Genomic DNA, 18,265 nt, shown 5'->3' on the forward strand with positions numbered 1-18,265 from the left:
GATATAATTTTATTAGACTGTATGAAGGGATAATCCATGAAAGAATATGGAATGTCCAACAAATTGGCAGAGGGAGGGAGATTTGCTCCGCGAAGTTATATGTCGTCCAAAATGGGTCGCGTGGCCGTCTAAAAGTCCGTATTAGGTCGTCAAATTGGAATTCATCCGTTTGGACTAATTCTTACATTCTAGTTATCCAATAAACATAGTAGATGACGTGTCCCAATACAACAAACTAAAAGAAAAAATTAAGGAGGATAATCATCTTCTCACTCAAAATTAATTCTATCAAAATTAATTTTGTCTACCGCAGAACCAACATTTAGTTAATAACATCACCTCTAAAATCTTAAAATTGTAAAAGGGAAAACAAAAAAATCATCTCATTTTCTTTAAATGAAAAAAGTTAAAAGCTTTAGCATATAACATCAAACGTGAATTTGTGATTTGGAGTCACAATCATGTGGTGGTAGATGAGGACATAAGGGCTTACATGTTTGAAACACAAGCTTTAGCTTTTTCTTCATATCTTCTCAACTACCCGTCATCATCTATTTTCCGTTTCGTTTGCGATTTCGTATATTATGTCACCTCTTTCCACACCCTTTTTCAATCCAACATATTTTTATTTTTAATGCATGCCCCAAAATTCTATGACGTTTTAAACATTCCAGCTAAGCTTTTGTTTAGTACACTACTTGTATTCATATCAAATATATATTTGACGTGAATGTGGCAACTACTTGTGAATTGTGACAATATAATACTCTTCCTATGTCTTTATTAGTCATTCTTAATTGTTTGGTTTAGCCAATAAATAGAATGAAGATCTATCCAAAAGATACTAGTTAAAAAGAACGACAAACACAACATTGTCAATTGCCAGAAACAAAATAAAAATTATGCAAGTTTTATCATGTTTCACCTGCTACATAACTTTTAGAAAATATTCATGAAGGATCTTAATGATACTTATATTACAATATAAATTAAAATTCATTAAAACATGATTTCTGAAGTCACTGATTCTTTACAAAATATTTTAAGAAAACACTTTTTAGTTGTTTTCAAACGGGACATGTTCAAGATTTTTTCTTTCCTATTCTTATTAATGATTATATTATTTCATATTAATAAAGTTTGTCCTATTTATTGGAAGACATGCTTGAATACATTTGAACTTTGTTTGAAAATTTGAAGTGGAATAAAGGGGAGGATTTTAAAAAATAAATTGAGTAAAAAGAATAAAAAAATTTAGGTGGAGAGAGTTTTGGAGAATTTATTTTTATTTAAATTAAAATTTCTCTAATTTGGAGAACTGAAAAATTATATTAGAGGAGGGTTTTGAAGACTTAAATAAATTGTTCAAATATAATTTTGTTATAGTATTTCAAAAATTAAAAATATCTTAATAATAAACACTCTTTTATCATTTTAAACAATTTTTGTTTAAAAAATGTCAGATTTCTCTATATTTTTTTAAAAATTGTTTTTCAAAACCTTCTCTTTCCCTCTCCTCCGAACTCCGAAACAAAGCATTAGGAATATGTGTTTCATTGTAAGCAACTTCCTGATCACTTCAAATACCGACATGAGTTTGTTGTTTTATTTGATGTATTTCGACAAACACTGAATTTTTTGACTGATCTATAGAAGGGGAGATTGACACTTAGATTTGTTCTAGTCTACATATGAATAGAAAAAAAACATGAATGTGTGGACTTGATTGAATTTTCCTCGTTAGTGGGACCGAAGACCTAAAGTTTTATTGTGAGACAAACAAGCCTCAAACTCACTTCAAATAAAATGATCAAACATGAAAAAACGTGTTCCGACAATCAATACGCTTTCATACCATTTATATCTGATACTTTTAATTTCTTAACATGAGAGATATTGAAACTTTTACATAGAATCCAAAGACTCACACATAACAATAGTGTGTCTCTTAAGTCAATGAATATAATTTTAAAATATTTGATTTTGCAATAAAAAGAAGACATGTCCGTTTGCCTTTCAATAATTTACATAATAATTACCACAAAAGAGTAAAAAGGTTTGGTTGGCAAAGCACATGTGAAGTATGCAGCTTTTGCCTGGCCAAAACCCCTCCCTTAATCTCAATTATTTAAAGGCAATCACTACAATATAGTTCACTGGCAAAAGCTACCAACCCCATCAAATTTCACTTTCATTAGTCTTTAGGAACATAACAATTAACAAACCAACAATATGAGAATAAGTTAAATTTACAACATAGAGTAATAACCAACAGTTATTTATATATATATATATATATTTTTTTACAATGAGAGGAGCGTTAAATTAAATTAAAAGTAGTTAAATGGAAAGGGCACGTTTGGTTGATGATGACATAAACCTTTTGATTGAAGCCTCTACTTCTGCTACATTGTTCCCACCTTTCTATAATTAGTGCTTGCGTTCCATTCCAGCTTCTCTCTTCTTTTTTTGTCCCTACACTACTTTTTATAACAAAATCATATTAATTATAATGAATCAATTCTCAAGTTTGAGTTTCAGTCTCTCCCTGGATCATTCACTTTCATGCAGAGGGTTCAATGTCAAATGAAAAAGTAATTAAAATTTCTATAAATTCAGAACTTATAAAAAGGTACATTTATTTATTTCATTTGAAAAACGGTTTCTACTGTAACCAAAGTTTAATGTTATTATTACTATTATTATTATTAAATTATGATGCTGCTTGTGTAACAGTTCTTCTCCTAATTCACAAGCTATGTCTTCAGTTTCAACAACCAAAGATCCCAGAATTCCTCGAAAATTGCGTAAAGACAGAAAATTGGCCTTGCAACAAGATGTAATGTTTTTGTTTTCTGGTTCTTGTTTTATTTTCACTTTCTTGCTTGGAAACTGATATATGATGAAGTTTTCGATTTTCAGGTGGAGAGGTTGAAGAGGAAGCTTAAGCATGAGGAGAATATTCACAAGGCATTGGAGAGAGCTTTGAATAGGCCGATGGGAGCCTTGCCTCGTCTTCCTCCTTATCTCCCTCCCTATGTTAGTAAATTTACTCTCCCTTTTCGGAAGCAGACACTAGACACACCTTTAATCTGAAATTGAGTATTTGAGTGACAAATTTAATCTTGAAAATTATAGACACTAGGACTTGTGGCTGAAGTGGCAGTACTTGAAGAAGAAATTAGAAGGCTTGAAGAAATGGTTTTACATTGTAGGAAGGATTTGTATCAAGAAGAAGTTAACATGTCATCCTCCAAGATGAAACTCGAGAATTCACTTGAGAACAATGTAAACCCAAATGAGAATTCAAAATCAGCCAATGCTGCAACTAGGTCTACAACGACACTTCCCGGTGAGTAACTAGTCTTTTCATTTTAAAATTACCGATTAAGATTAAGCTATTTCAAGGCGAGTTTATCAAATTTTGCCTTATCAGATGATAGACAAGGAAAAGAGATTCAATCATGTACTTCTTCTATCAAGAGCAGCAAGCAATCCATATGTAAAGGTCCAACGGCGAAAGTTTCTATTAAGAAAGTTCCAATCGATAATAAATCATTACATAAACGTTCGGAACCTCCCAAAAAGAAGGTATGTCATGTATAACAATAGTTTCAAAGGAAAATGCAGTTGAAATTGCAAAACCTTAAAAAAGTAGATATTGCAGCTGCAATATTGCGATTTGCAATTTAAAACCATTTACTGTATGTAAAAGATGAAGAATTTTTCTAATTTTGCAGCAGCAGGAACAACGAAATCCTCGTCTACAAGAAACTCCACAGGAAGATGAAAGTCCAAATATAATCTCCGAAAATATTCTCAAGTGCTTAACTAGCATTCTCTTGAGAATGAGTACACTACCTTTTAGGCCTCTAAAATCTAAAAAATGTATTCAAGGGACAGAATTTTTGGATCCCTATGGTATTTTGGAATTTGGAAAGAGAGACATTGGTCCTTACAAGCAATTAAGTACAAGTAATATTGAAGCTGAATCTTTCAATCCAAATCAAACTGCTAAGTCTTTGTTTCTGCTGCATCGGTTAAAGTATGTTATTTATATTCTACTCAAATTCAAGCTATAATACTATTAGTACTTTTTAATGTGTTCTAATTTCCTGAAATTCGCAGAATTCTTTTCAGAAAACTGGCATGTACAAATATCGATAATCTCAACCATCAAGAGAAGCTTGCGTTCTGGATCAACATATATAACTCGTGTATGATGAATGTATGTCAAATGTTCCTATTTGAAAAACATCTAAAACACAGACACAAGACACGACACTGATACTGACATATCGACACTGATAGCCACATGTATGGATCCGTATAGGCAACTGCTTATTAAAAGTTCTGCTTTGTTTCAGGCTTTCATAGAAAATGGCATACAAAAGAGTCCTGAAAAGGTTGTTGCATTAATGCAGAAGGTGTGGTTTCACTTTTGTTTGTTCTTCAAATTTAGCATATAGTAATGGTCATTAATTAATGCGGGTTTCTTGTTACGCAGGCTACAATAAATGTAGGTGGAAACTTGTTAAATGCAACAACCATAGAACACTGCATTTTAAGGCTTCCATATCACTGGAAATATGTAAGTTGTGTGTCCTTTTCAAATGTAACTAACTTTTTCTGTGGCTGGGAAGTTATACAAAATTAATAAGTTTGTTACAGCTAAACACCAAACAGATCATATTATTAAAGGAAGTGAAAAATCATGAAACGGCATTAAGAAGTACTTATGGACTCGAATTGTCAGAACCGCTAGTCTCGTTTGCTCTCTCTAGAGGAACTTTGTCATCTCCTGCTGTAAGTTTATCTCATAAATCACTTCTTGACGCGCAATTTATTAGAGAAATAATTGTATATTTCTTATTGATGGAAATAGTGAATGATTACATGAACTTATATAGCTGATTACATGAGAGAATTATGACAGAATATTCTCCAACAGCTATATCAGAAGGCCTAAATAGGAAAGAAAATAATGCTAGAGAAAGGAAAGAAATAATAAGTAATTAAGTCCTAAGGCTAGCAAATAAGAAAGAAATATCAAGTAATTAATTCCTAATAGCCCCCCTTTAAGCTGGAGAATGTATGTTTAACAGTCCCAGCTTAGTAAAAATAGCAGAAAATGGTTGAGGTTCCAGCGGTTTGGTGAACAAGTCTGCCAGTTGATTGTTAGAAGTAATTGGAAGTAAATGAAAAAGGCCGGCTTGAAGTTGTTGACGGACGACGTGACAATCAATATCAATATGCTTGGTTCGCTCATGGAATGTTGGATTCATAGCAATATGTCGAGCAGAGTTGCTGTCACAATATAAAAGGGCCGGTTTTGTTAATGGGATGTGTAGGTCTTGAAGTAAGTATGTAAGCCATTGAAGTTCACAAGTGGTAGAAGCTAGAGCTCTGTATTCAGCTTCAGATGAGGAACGAGATACCGTTGTTTGCTTCTTTGAACGCCAGGAAATCAATGAAGAGCCCATGAAAATGCAGAATCCGGTGATGGATCTACGAGACACAGGGCAAGTTGCCCAATCTGAGTCACTGAAGGCCTTGAGATGAATCGGTGAATCAGAAGAAAAATATAAACCTTGTCCAGGAGCATTTTTAATGTAACGAACAATTCTAAGAGCAGCTTCGTAGTGATTTCTAGTTGGATTTTGCATAAATTGACTTAAATGTTGAACGGCAAAACTGATGTCGGGGCGAGTATTTGTCAAGTAGAGAAGACGACCAATGAGACGTCGAAAGGCAGTTGGATCATGAGGAGGAGAAGTAGTATCATAGAGAGGTTTTGTGTCTTTCAACATTGGAGTGGTAAAAGGTTTGGCTGCAAGCATCCCTGTATCAGCAAGAATATCTAATGCATATTTGCGTTGGCTTAAGTGAATTCCTTTGTTGGTGCGAGAAACTTCAAGGCCAAGAAAATATTTGAGATTACCTAAATCTTTGATGCGGAAAGTAGAATGAAGAAAACTTTTAACGTGATTTATTTCTGCTAATGAATTTCCGGTGAGGACAATGTCGTCTACGTATACTAGGAGAGCAGTGAAAGTGTTGAGAGATGACTTGATGAATAATGAGTGATCATATTCTGAATGATGATAGCCGAGACTAATAAGAGCGGAAGACAGTTTGCTGAACCATTGTCTACTAGCTTGACGAAGACCGTAAAGGGATTTGTTGAGACGACACACTTGATTAGGAGAGGTAGGAATGAGACCGGGTGGCAACTCCATGTACACTTCTTCATGTAAATCACCATGAAGGAATGCGTTGTCCACATCCAATTGTTGAATGATCCATTTTTCACTGGCTGCAATAGAAAGTAAAAGACGAATAGTAGTTAGTTTAGCAACAGGGGAAAAAGTATCAAGAAAATCTACCCCTTCTTGTTGAGTGTAGCCTTTGGCTACAAGACGGGCTTTGTAGCGTTCTATAGTGCCATCAGCTTTGTGTTTAATACGGTACACCCATCTGCAACCAATAGCAACCTTGTCTTTGGGTAAGGTGGTGAGGGACCAAGTATTGTTAGTTGCAAGTGCTTGAAGTTCATTGTTCATGGCATCAATCCATTGTTGGGATTTGGTGGCTTGTTTATAGGTTTGTGGTTCAATAGCATTGGTAATTGAAAGTGTGTAATGAAGATGGGATGGTGATAATTTGTGATAAGATAATACAGAATGCAAAGGATATATTAAGTTAGTGGTAGAGGAGGGAGGTGGAAGTTTAGCAGAACAATGAAAGTCTTTGAGATAGCCAGGGGCTTTAGTAGTTCTAGTTGATCTTCTTAGGTTGGTGGTGTCAAAGGATGGATGTGGGTTGGGTGGAGGAACAATGGAGGATGAAGGATCACATGTCAAGTTTGGGACAGAAGTTGATGGAGTGGAGATAGGTTGTGATCTGTCATACTTTGCAGAGTCAGCAGTATCATCAAATAGAAAAATGGAATAATCTTGATCTGCAAAGTCAATACTAAGAGAAGGATCAGTAATTTCAGCATAGGGAAAAGTAGATTCATAAAAAACAGCATTGCGAGAAATGAATATTTCTCTAGTAGAGAGGTCAAAAACAACATAACCTTTGGTACCAACTTTGAAACCTAGGAAGATACATTTTTTAGCACGTGGGTCAAGTTTAGTGCGATGTTGTTCTAAGGTAGAAACATAGCATAGTGAACCGAAAACTTTGAGGTCAAGAAAAGTAGGAGGTTTATTATAAAGTAATTCAAAAGGAGATTTATTTTGCAAAATAGGACTAGGCAATCTATTGATCAAATAAACGGCATGAAGAACAGCATAAGACCAAAAACATTTGGGAAGTTTGGCGTGAAAAAGAAGGTTCCTAGTGACATTAAGTATGTGACCATGTTTCCTTTCAACAATAGAATTTTGTTGAGGAGTGGCAACACAAGAGGTTTGGTGTAGGATTCCAAACTTATCATAAAATTCTTGATAGAGAAATTCTGATCCATTGTCTGATCTAATTGATTTGACAGATTTGTTAAACTGAGTTTTGACAAAAATAACAAAATTTTGCAATAGACTTCTTGTTTCAGACTTAGCAGTCATTAAAAAAATCCAAGTATGCCTAGTATGATCATCAACGATAGTTAAGAAATACTTATGGCCATGTAAAGATGGAATAGAGAGTGGTCCCCAAATGTCAACATGTAATAAATCAAAGGCATGTAAAGTAACAGAAGAGCTTAAAGGAAAAGGTAATTTGCATTGTTTAGCATAATGACATGAGTCACAAATTATTTTATTATCATATTTGATATAAGGAAAAACAGTACACACTTGTTCAAGGACCTTATTTGAGGGATGTCCCAAACGAAAATGCCAAGTATCAAAAGAGGAAATAAGATTTTTAACAGTAAAATCATGAAAAACATATGAAGATTTGGGCAAAGGATCTTTAATATAGTAAAGTCCATTGTGAAGTCTAGCAAGACCAATCATCTTCAAACTTGTAGCTTCCTGAATATTGCAAACAGATTCATGAAAGGTTAACTTGCAATTAGAATTGAAAATAAGAAGATGAACAGAGACAATATTCAATTTGAATGTAGGTAAATAAAGAACATTATATAATTTTAAAAAAGGAGAGAATTCAATTGTGCCAGAAAAATTTGCTACAACAATCGATCCATCGGGTAAAGAAACATTAATAGGACTGATTCTACGAAAAGAAGTAAAGTATTTCTTGGAATGGGTAACATGATCAGTTGCCCCACTATCAAGAATCCAATAATCTTTTGTAGGATCAATTATACCTGGTTCGGTGGATGCATTTTGATGATTCATCGAGGGATGGAGTGGAGCAGTGTGTGTAGTATTGACATTGTGAGCAGATGCTGTAGTAGGTTTGGAAGAATTTGGTAACAAGGAGAGAAGTTGTTGAATTATCTCAGCACTCAATTGTGGATTGGATGAATCATTTGCAGCAACATTTGAAGAAGTTGAAAAAGAACCGTCATTAGAAGAAGTGGTGTTATTGACGGTCGATTGAGTTTTTGGATGGTACCCAGGTGGAAATCCGTGTTTGAAGTAGCAAGTGTCAATGGTATGGCCGAGACGTGTGCAAAAGGTGCATTGTTTGGGTTGACCACGACCGCCAGACGAACTTCGACCTCGGCCACGTCCTCCGTTGTTGGAACCACGATTTTGAAAACGGCTACCATTATCAGAGGCATTGTAAAAAATTTTTGAACTTTGAATAGAAATATTTGCAGGACTTGATTCTTGTTGAAGAACCAAAGAAAAAACTTTGTTAATGGAAGGCAGTGGATCCATGAGAAGAATTTGAGAACGAACTGTGTTATAATTGTCACCTAATCCTTTTAAGAAACAAATAACCAATTCGGAATCACGTTGTTGTTTGATGATATTGAAAGCAGCACAATTGCAAGGTGTGTGGCAGGTGCAAGAAGGGAGGGGACGAAGATCTTCGAGATCTTCCCAAGATGTTTTCATAAAATTGAAAAATTCTGAAATTGATCGTTCACCTTGTTTTGTGGAGTGAATTTCTTGCAAAAGATCAGAGAAGCGGAAGTGATTTCCTTTGGTGAATCGTTCTTTCAATTCTTCCCAAAGAACCTTAGCATTTTCGACGTAAGCGACACTTTGAGCAATCGAAGGTGTAAGAGATCGAGTTATCCACGAGATAACAAGACTATTACACCGCTCCCAGACATCAAACAGAGGATCATATTCTGGTAAAGGTGGTAACTTTCCATTGATGAATTGTAGTTTGTTCTTGGCAAGAAGGGCTCGCTTCATTCCACGACTCCAAGTATGATAGTTGCTGTTGTTTAATTGTGGAGAGACCAAAACCAATCCTGGATTTTCACCAGGATGAATGTAATAAGGTGATGAGTGTGATTGGGAGGGATCTTTGATGTGATGAATAGCTGAATCAGGCTTTTCACCAGAGGAAGATGAAGAAATTTCTTCTTCTGCCATTGGAGAAGATGAAAAAAAAAACGTGTTTGTTATGATATCACTGATACCATATTAGAGAAATAATTGTATATTTCTTATTGATGGAAATAGTGAATGATTACATGAACTTATATAGCTGATTACATGAGAGAATTATGACAGAATATTCTCCAACAGCTATATCAGAAGGCCTAAATAGGAAAGAAAATAATGCTAGAGAAAGGAAAGAAATAATAAGTAATTAAGTCCTAAGGCTAGCAAATAAGAAAGAAATATCAAGTAATTAATTCCTAATACAATTTCTAGTTGGTGATTCATGAAGTTTGACAAATGCAGGTTAGAGTTTACACGGCACAGAATGTTGAAAAGGAACTCGAATTGGCTAAAAGAGAATACTTGCAAGCAGCAGTTGGAATTTCAACATCAAAGTTTGTTATTCCAAAGATGTTGGATTGGTATTTACTTGATTTTGCAAAAGACTTGGAGTCATTACTAGATTGGTTATGCCTCCAATTACCAAATGAACAAGGAAAAGAAGCAATTATGTTCCTTGAGAAAAGAAAAACCCAACCCTTCACACAGTTTGTAAAAATTATGCCATATGAGTTCAGATTTAGATACTTGCTGTACACATGATTTTGTTACAATTTTTTTTGTATATTTTTTATATGGCATTAGGGGAATAATTTGTACACAACATTACAGTTCTAGATCATAGTCACACACATAAAATATGTACATATATTTAATATATTCCCTTATCCCTTTGAATGAAATTTCTAAGACTATTGTTTTGTGCCCCCATAAGACCCAGGAAGAAAGGCCCAGAGGCAAAGCAAGGAAACACATGCGAGAAATAGATGTTTTCTCTGTCCTCCACCTCTGAAATATTGCCAACTGTCCAGATCAATCATATTGTTGACTGCGATCCACGTCACACTCCCTGCTTTTGGTTTAAACCGCTCCCACTATATAAGAGAGGAAGTGCGTCATTCTCATTACATCACTTCTCATTCTTTCATTGATTTGAGCGTTAGAGTGTTAATCAGGTCACGCTCTTTCCACCTTATCGGAAGCTCAAGACCACTGTAACGAAACACTACTTCATTGTTCATGTTCCCCGAACAACTCTAGTTCCACCCCATAACTAAGTACTTCTTCTCAACTATAATTAGGAGTGGGAATAGGCTAGGCTAGGCTAGGCTAGGCTTTATAAAGCCTGAGTCTGGCCTACGATAAGTTTACAAGGCCTGAGCCTGGCCTATGGCCTACTATAGGCTCATTTTTTCAGCCTGACCTGGCCTTTTTAAAGCCTGACCTGGCCTGAAAGCCTATTTAAAAGCCTTTTTTATTAATGTTTTCAATTAATTCATATTATTTAAGAAGCCTTATAGGTCGCATATATATGAACATTTAGACCGACTTGTTTAGCATTTTTTTCTAATATATATGCATATATAGACCAATCTATTTAACACTTTTTCTAATATATATGCATATACAGGCCAACCTATTTAGACTAATTTTAATATATATGAAAATATAGGCCGGCCTACAAGGCTTTATAGGCTTTTTTAATAGCCTAGGTCTGACCTATTTTATTAAATAGGCTTTTAAAAAAGCCCAAGCCGGACCTTTTTATCAAATAAGTCTGGCCTGCCCTGACCTTAAGTAGGCTAGGCTATAGGCCCCTGTAGGCCGGCCTGGCCTATTCCCACCCCTAACTATAATGTAGGAAAAAAGTTCAACAAGGTACAATCTACAATCTGTAGAATTGATTATCATTAATCTCACTTTATCATCATTAGTATTTTGAAGGACAATAGAAAAGGCGTGATTATAGGATCCTGATTTCTTATATCATCACTATTGCCTAGTACAAAAAATTATTATTTTTTTGTGCAATAGTCTCCAGCAATATTTACAATGACAGTAAGCAATGAATGCTAATGAATATTAGTTGCATATTAATTGGTACTTATGCATGCTATTAGTGTGTCAATGAACAAATGATGCATTTTACATAGAACAGAATATTACTGATAGTAGTAGAATTACTGAAGGACTTCCATATATGGTCCAACATTTTAAAGCATGATGACATTGGAATTGTTTGGTTATACAGGAAATAAGGATTGGTTTGTGGTCCAAAAGATTCATGATTATTGTGTCTTTTTATTTATTTTATAAAATATTGAAATTAACTCATTATAACCTTCAATTAATGTACTTGACATCTAAGTTAGAAAGTTGTGTTGGATTTTCCAGCTTAGAAGAGTGTTGTAACGAGTGAGATTTGAGAAACATTGAAAAACAAGTAAAATAATAGATTTGGATAGACTCCAATATCTGAATTGAAACCCCTATAATTTGATATATGACTTATTTTGAGTATTAAGACAAAGTTGTGCAACATTTATACCATGGAATATAACAAATAAATAAAAAAAACAAATTTTTCTTAGATGGAAGTTTCATCTTCTCTCCTAGATCTCCCTCTTTATTTTTTATTTCCAGAAAGGGTAATGCTAACGAGTGCCCCAGGAGCACTGGTTAAGAGATTAAAAAGGTAAGTTGAACATTGTTTAATAAAGTAAAAAGACATGTTTTTATCCAAAATATGTGTATTAAATGCATTGAAAATATAAATAATTAATTTTTTAAAAAAGATCAGGTGTATTCAATGTATTGAATCTAAAATATTTTCTTAATTTTGAATGCTTAACCAGTGCCCCTGGGGCACTCGTTAGCATGACCCTTCCAGAAAAGGTGGTAGTTTTTGGTCGTAATTTGTCTCAAAATTACTTCATATTATGAATCACACATTGAATAAGAAAAGATCTGAAAAATGTTTAGAAATGGAAATAGTCCACCTTATAAGTCCATTTTGTGAGATATAGTTATAATAAATAATAAAATAATAAATAATAATAAATGATAAAATAAGAATTCTCTGCAATTTCTTACTCTCCCTAACTTAAATGTTTTAAATGAATACAATCAACCTATTTATACTAAGGATTACGATATAAGAGCTTGAACATCATATAAGATGATGATTTCACTTATCTTCATCAAAACAAAGGCATTGATTAGCACTTATGATGAAGTGTTCAATTTAGAGTGTTATCATCATCAAAATCAAATGGGTTGTTGTATACGTCATATCTGCAAGCACATAGATTCATAAAGTTGTTGACATTTTTAAAGGTGCGTAAAACACAAGAAATGAGAGTTTGAATTAGATTTCACAGGAAAATATAAACTGCTTCCCAAGTCAAAAACAAAGAACTCAAGAACAAAAATAAATGACACAATTATTTTTATCCTGGTTTAATGTTAACGAAGTTAATCCAGTCTACCGCCAAAGTGATTTTTCCTTCTCAACAAAGACTTAATCCATTATAACCAAAGTGATTACAGAACTACAACAAAGATCAACTGTTAGTGTTAAAAACCACAAAGACTACCTGTCAATGTCTATACCCTAGTCTCTAAAAAAACTATCAACTTACAAGTTGAATACAAAGAGTTGTGTCTACAAAGATTCTTCTTGAAAGCAGATTACACAAATTTGAATACAATCAAATAACACAAAGTGTTAAGCAAGTATATGAACAAAAACTCAGTTGCTACAAGTTAACGAATAAAACTTCACTTGCTTTACAAAACTATACAAAGAATTAATCAGAGAGAATTATGCTGCTTTTCAACATAAGTTTTGTAGAGTGTGTTCAGCATTAGCCGCTTTCTTCAATCTTGTAAGTCTTCTTTTTATAGCCAAAAAGAAGTTTGTTGAAGGGTGGAATTAGAATACTAAATTCTAGTTGTTTTGTCCACAATGGTTAGTAAAGGAGTGATCGATAATATAGTATCAAAGTACAGTCCTTGCACCACCCTATCCATGTAGTGGAAACATATGTACCTCGTACTATTTCCTCACGCAAACCAGTTTTGATATTATCTTCTAGTCTTCAGAGGCTTCTGATAGTTGATGATGAAGAATGTTTAGAAGGACCAAAACTTGAATCTTCAGAACCTAAGTCTTTAGAGTCTTCAGAACTTGTTCATCCAGAATCTTGTCTTCAGAGTCTTCAGCATTTGGTCTTCAGAATCTCTGTCTTCAGAATCTTCAGAACTTGTTCTTCTAGAATCTTGTCTTCACAATCTTCAGAACTTAGACAACAGAATCTCAAAGCTAAATGAGTCTCCAGAAGCTCTTTCACAAGAGTCACAATCAGAAGCTCTATCACTAACGTTCATCAGAATCATTGTTATAGAAACATTCTAGAGCTTGACTGAGTCTGTAAACACCACTAGTTTCTTTTATAGTCAGAGTGTGTTGAGTTCAGAACCTGATGACGTCACACACCTTTTCTTCAGAGTCAAAACCTGTTAGCAAAAGCTACACACTAGACATAAACCATTAAAGTACTAAATTTTTCTCTAAGATATCATGTAATGTTATCATTAAAACATAAGGTCAGATGAAGAGCCAAATCTTATTCTTACAATTTTCCACCTTTTTGATGATGACAAAACCATTTATTTTAGTCATCAATTGTGTGCATGTAAATTAATTTAGAAAAAAATAATAAAAAAATTAAGATATATTTGAAAACCAACTTAGATCAATCAATGGTTTTCGAATTGCATCCATCTCATGATTCATATATCATTCTTTAATATATATATATATATATATATATATATATATATATATATATATATATATATATATATATATATATAGAATTTAGTTCAATGTCCTAAGTTCTGAAGGTGAGAAAAACACAAGAAGGGGGTTGAATTGTGTTGACTTTTTCTTATATTTATCTTTAAAATATGTTATCAGATTATGATTGCAATGGTTAGAATTTGATTCAGAGTCTGACGAATAGCAGCAGAATAATATTAAATATAAATGAAGGATAGGGCAAGATAACACGCAAGAAATTTATCTTGGTTCCTGCTACAAATCAGGAGTAGTCCAAATCCCTTGCACTTTCAAGAGATTTCAACTATAACCATATCTGATTACAAGTTTCTCAAGCACACAAACAAGGGACTTCCAATGCCTAAACACACAAGTAAGTGACTTTAATGCTCATGCACACAACTGAGAGACTTCTAATTTCTCAAGCACATAAGCAAGGGACTTCTGATTACTCAAGCACACAAGAAAGAGATTTATTATTTTCCAAGCTCACGAGAAAGAGACTTTTGATTGCTCAAGCATACAAGCAACAAACTTCTAACAATCTATCTAACAAATAAATGATAGGGATAAACAGATTACAACACAGAAAACTCTAAGACTAAGAACTTCTATTAATGTACAATTGGTAAGAAGTTCTAAGTTAGCTTGTGTTATTTGTTTTGGCATAGTAACTTCCCTTTTTGTTGTCAAGGCGTAGTGTTGTATATTTATCCAAATCTGCAACTCCTTTTATAGAGTTACATGAAAGTTTCGTTGGAGAGAACCTCAAGCACAAGAGAGTCAATGAAGAGAGATATCAACAAATATGTTGCAAAGCTTCCTTAAATGGTTAATGCCTTTGCAAACTAATTTGAACTTCCTTTGATACAAAAGAAATTATCAAATGTAAACCTTTAGGCTTATGCAACTTTCTGCTGAGTTATCACGTGATTAGAACAGGACAAATTGACCTTAGAGCCTGACAGCGACGTGTCAGAAAGTTCTCGATTCTTGATCTTTGAATAAGTTATGGATCCTGGTCCTTCAGAGTCTGAATCTTAGCTTCTGATCCTTCCGACTCTAACTCTTCAGAGGCTGGCTTGTTCACAGTCTGGAGACTTCAGGTTGTGATCATCTTGATCAGAAGTTAATTCTTCAGAGCCTGGTTTTCGGAATCTTCCTCTTAAGAGTTTCTCTTTTAGTGTTCAATGATATTTCAGAACTGACTTTCAATCAGTATATTGATCTGTACATCTGCATATTTGAACATACATTAGTCTATCTGATTGTTCTTTAAATACTTTGTTATCATCAAAACCTAAGGAATATGATATAAACCAATATTGTCCCAACAAGTTATTCATATCATTGATTCCTTTACTTTTGGTTTATTTTGAAAATCATCAATTTTTTCACTAATTCAGACTCATTTTTTCAATATATAGGCCAACCTATTTATCATTTTTTCCTAATATACATGCATATATGGGCCAGCCTAGTTATCATTTTTTCTAATATATATGCATATATAGGCCAACCTATTTAGCATTTTTTCTAATATACATGCATATATAGGCCAACATATTTAGACTATTTTAAATATATATATTAAAATATAGGTCGGTTTATAAGGCTTCATAGGCTTTTTTTAATAGCCTAAGCCTGATCTATTTAATTAAATAGGCTTTCTAAAAAGCCTAAGCCTGACCATTTTATTAAATAAGTCTGGTATGGCCTGGACTGAAATAGGCTAGGCTATAGGCCTCTGTAGGGCGGCCTGACCTATTCCCATCCCTAACTCCAACCCAGTCCATGTTCAACTTGCTACTTAACCTTCTTATCCTTGCCTAACACTAAATCTTAGCCTTCATATGCAATCTGCGCCACACTCCATTTGCATCGTTCCTAGTCTAGAGATCTTTGTGTGTTCTGTATCCCACATCTTTCACCGCCGCTTAATGTTTCTTCTTCACGCCTTTATATCTTCATTTCACCGATGATTTCTACTATTATCTCAATATTCAAAATGTTAGAGTTTTTTCTTTGTGATTTCTACTCTTTTATGATTTAGGGTTATGTTTGTTTGAAGTTAAGATTTTTGTATGTATTTAAAGTCTGGGTTCATAAATCTTAATAGTTTTATGTATGTGTTTTTCCTCCTTGCAGATAGGATCAACTTTTAGGACATGAACGTACTCATGAAGTTTACCCAAAAGGCATGTTATTATGTAAGTTCTTAATCTCAGATATATTATGTTATGGTTTGATTTGTTTTTGAAAGATTTGTTTTTAAAATGTATCAATGTAAATTATGTTTCTTAATTTTCTTGTGTTTTCCCATAACTTTAACTTTATTTTTTCCAACATGGAAGGGCTTTATAACAAGCAGAAGAAGCAGTGATTTGAAGCATGAAGCATATTTGAAGCAGATCTGAAGGGGATTTGAAGCAGATCTAAAGCATAAGTTTGTTTTCTAAATCATAAGTGTTTTTTTTTTCATTTTAGAATCACAATATCTATGAAGATTTTGTTTTGTAAAGTGTGTTTTGTTGTTGTGTTCTGTTCTCAGGTGATGAACTGATTTTCACCATGAGAGGTGATTCAACTGCTTGAATGAAATGAAGACAATATATGATTAGTTTTTATTGATTTTTAATTTTTTTAAGGATCTATGGTTACAGTTTTTTAATCTGTATTGTTTATGTTTTAAAAAGTTGACTTAGAATTTGGTTACAGTTATCAAATGAAGGTTGACATTAAGAACCTGACATGAGCCTTTAATTTTTCTCTCATTGTTATTTTTTAATATGTATACTCTTATTGCAGCTTGAAAGAGATCTATTGAAATATGAGTTCATACTAAAAGTGAAATCGTTTCAAAGAGTTATGATTCAGGTTTGTCAATAAATCATGTAATAGGATATAGTTTTGGTTATGCATCATAGTTTTTATCCTATTTAATAGTTAATGCATCATTGTTTTAGATCTGCATCACAGTTTTGGATCTAACAACAAGTTAATATGATGAGTCTAAAGCTTTCCTAAAAAGAATGATGGATCAAAAGAGGAGATGATTGAGCTTCTTAAATAAGGGTATGTTGATAATGTCATTTTTGATAATGTGATACTTTTTAAATATCAATATTTTGTTTCACTGATATGATTTTTTAATATTTTATTATAGATGAGTTTGTTTCTTAATCTCACATTTGAAATAGAAGATGAAAGCTTGGTAGATGAATTTGTTTCATAAATAAGATTAACATTAAAGATCAATAAAAAGTCTTCTTTAAAATAAAAGTTTGAAATGAAGCTTGGTAAATGGGAATGTCTTAATTTAAAATGAAATGAAGCTTGGATGAATGACTATTTCTTGATAAATGTCCATAATAAGAAAATAAAATATATCTTAAGATGAAAATGTAATTTATGTTATGAGTTTGTCTGTCAGAATTTTGTTTTATTAAGGCTTAAATGTATTTTTGGTCTCTGTAAGTTAGCGAGTTTTTTATTTTCTTTCCTGCAAGTTTTTTTTATTTGTGTCCATATATTTTACTTTCGCGTTCGTTTTAGTCTCTAAAATCAAAATCTGCAGGAAAATTCGCAGGAAATCTGCAGATTTTGATTTTAGGGACTAAACAGCAAACAAAAAATAAAGTATAGGGACTCACGCAAAAAAAATTATAAGGACGAAAATCAAAAACTCGCAAACTTACAGGGATCAAAAGTGCATTTAAGACTTTTATTAATTATTTGATTGGTTGATTTAGTAACATGTAATAAAAACTTGATCAAGATCAAATGGTAAAATGAGTTTAAATGTTTTAGATTTTTTTAATATATAATTAGTTTCAATGATAATTTTTTTTAAAAAAATGTAAAATTTGATTGTTTTGTTTGATTTTAAGTTTAGAATGATCTGAAACAAATAAGGGTAAAAATTTGATTGATTGAATTATTTTTAAATGGGCCAAATTTGTAAAAAAAAAAAAATTAAATTGATTTTAAATTTGGGCTTGAAACTCAATTTGGCCCAGATACAAGCTTAACCGAAAAAAACCTGACATAACTAACCGAATTCAATTGAACCAAAAGTTAAAATAGTCGGAAGTGGATTCAT

General features: G+C 33.0%; 1 protein-coding gene across 4 annotated transcripts; it reads left to right on the top strand.

Moving 5' to 3' along the window:
* Positions 1-2,366: 2,366 nt before the first annotated feature.
* LOC131660885 (uncharacterized) lies at positions 2,367-16,921 on the top strand. 4 transcript variants are annotated; one of them, XR_009301057.1, is made up of 13 exons: positions 2,367-2,632; positions 2,737-2,839; positions 2,923-3,039; positions 3,139-3,352; positions 3,437-3,591; positions 3,741-4,045; positions 4,129-4,228; positions 4,368-4,427; positions 4,508-4,591; positions 4,672-4,806; positions 16,312-16,373; positions 16,518-16,609; positions 16,715-16,920. XR_009301057.1 is itself a non-coding variant. In XM_058930247.1 (12 exons), exons 1-11 carry the CDS (start codon positions 2,580-2,582, stop codon positions 16,333-16,335), a joined length of 1,350 nt encoding a protein of 449 aa, XP_058786230.1. In that variant the 5' UTR covers positions 2,367-2,579; the 3' UTR covers positions 16,336-16,373; positions 16,518-16,921. The 4 variants fall into 4 exon arrangements, 3 of the variants coding, with proteins under 3 accessions (XP_058786230.1, XP_058786228.1, XP_058786227.1); XM_058930247.1 differs by having other exon boundaries at positions 16,518-16,921; XM_058930245.1 differs by lacking the exons at positions 16,312-16,373; positions 16,518-16,609; positions 16,715-16,920 and adding an exon at positions 9,783-10,222 and having other exon boundaries at positions 3,744-4,045.
* The last annotated feature ends 1,344 nt before the right edge of the window (positions 16,922-18,265 follow it).

Source organism: Vicia villosa, linkage group LG3 (genome assembly GCF_029867415.1).
Source record: "Vicia villosa cultivar HV-30 ecotype Madison, WI linkage group LG3, Vvil1.0, whole genome shotgun sequence".
Taxonomy (NCBI): Eukaryota; Viridiplantae; Streptophyta; class Magnoliopsida; order Fabales; family Fabaceae; genus Vicia; species Vicia villosa.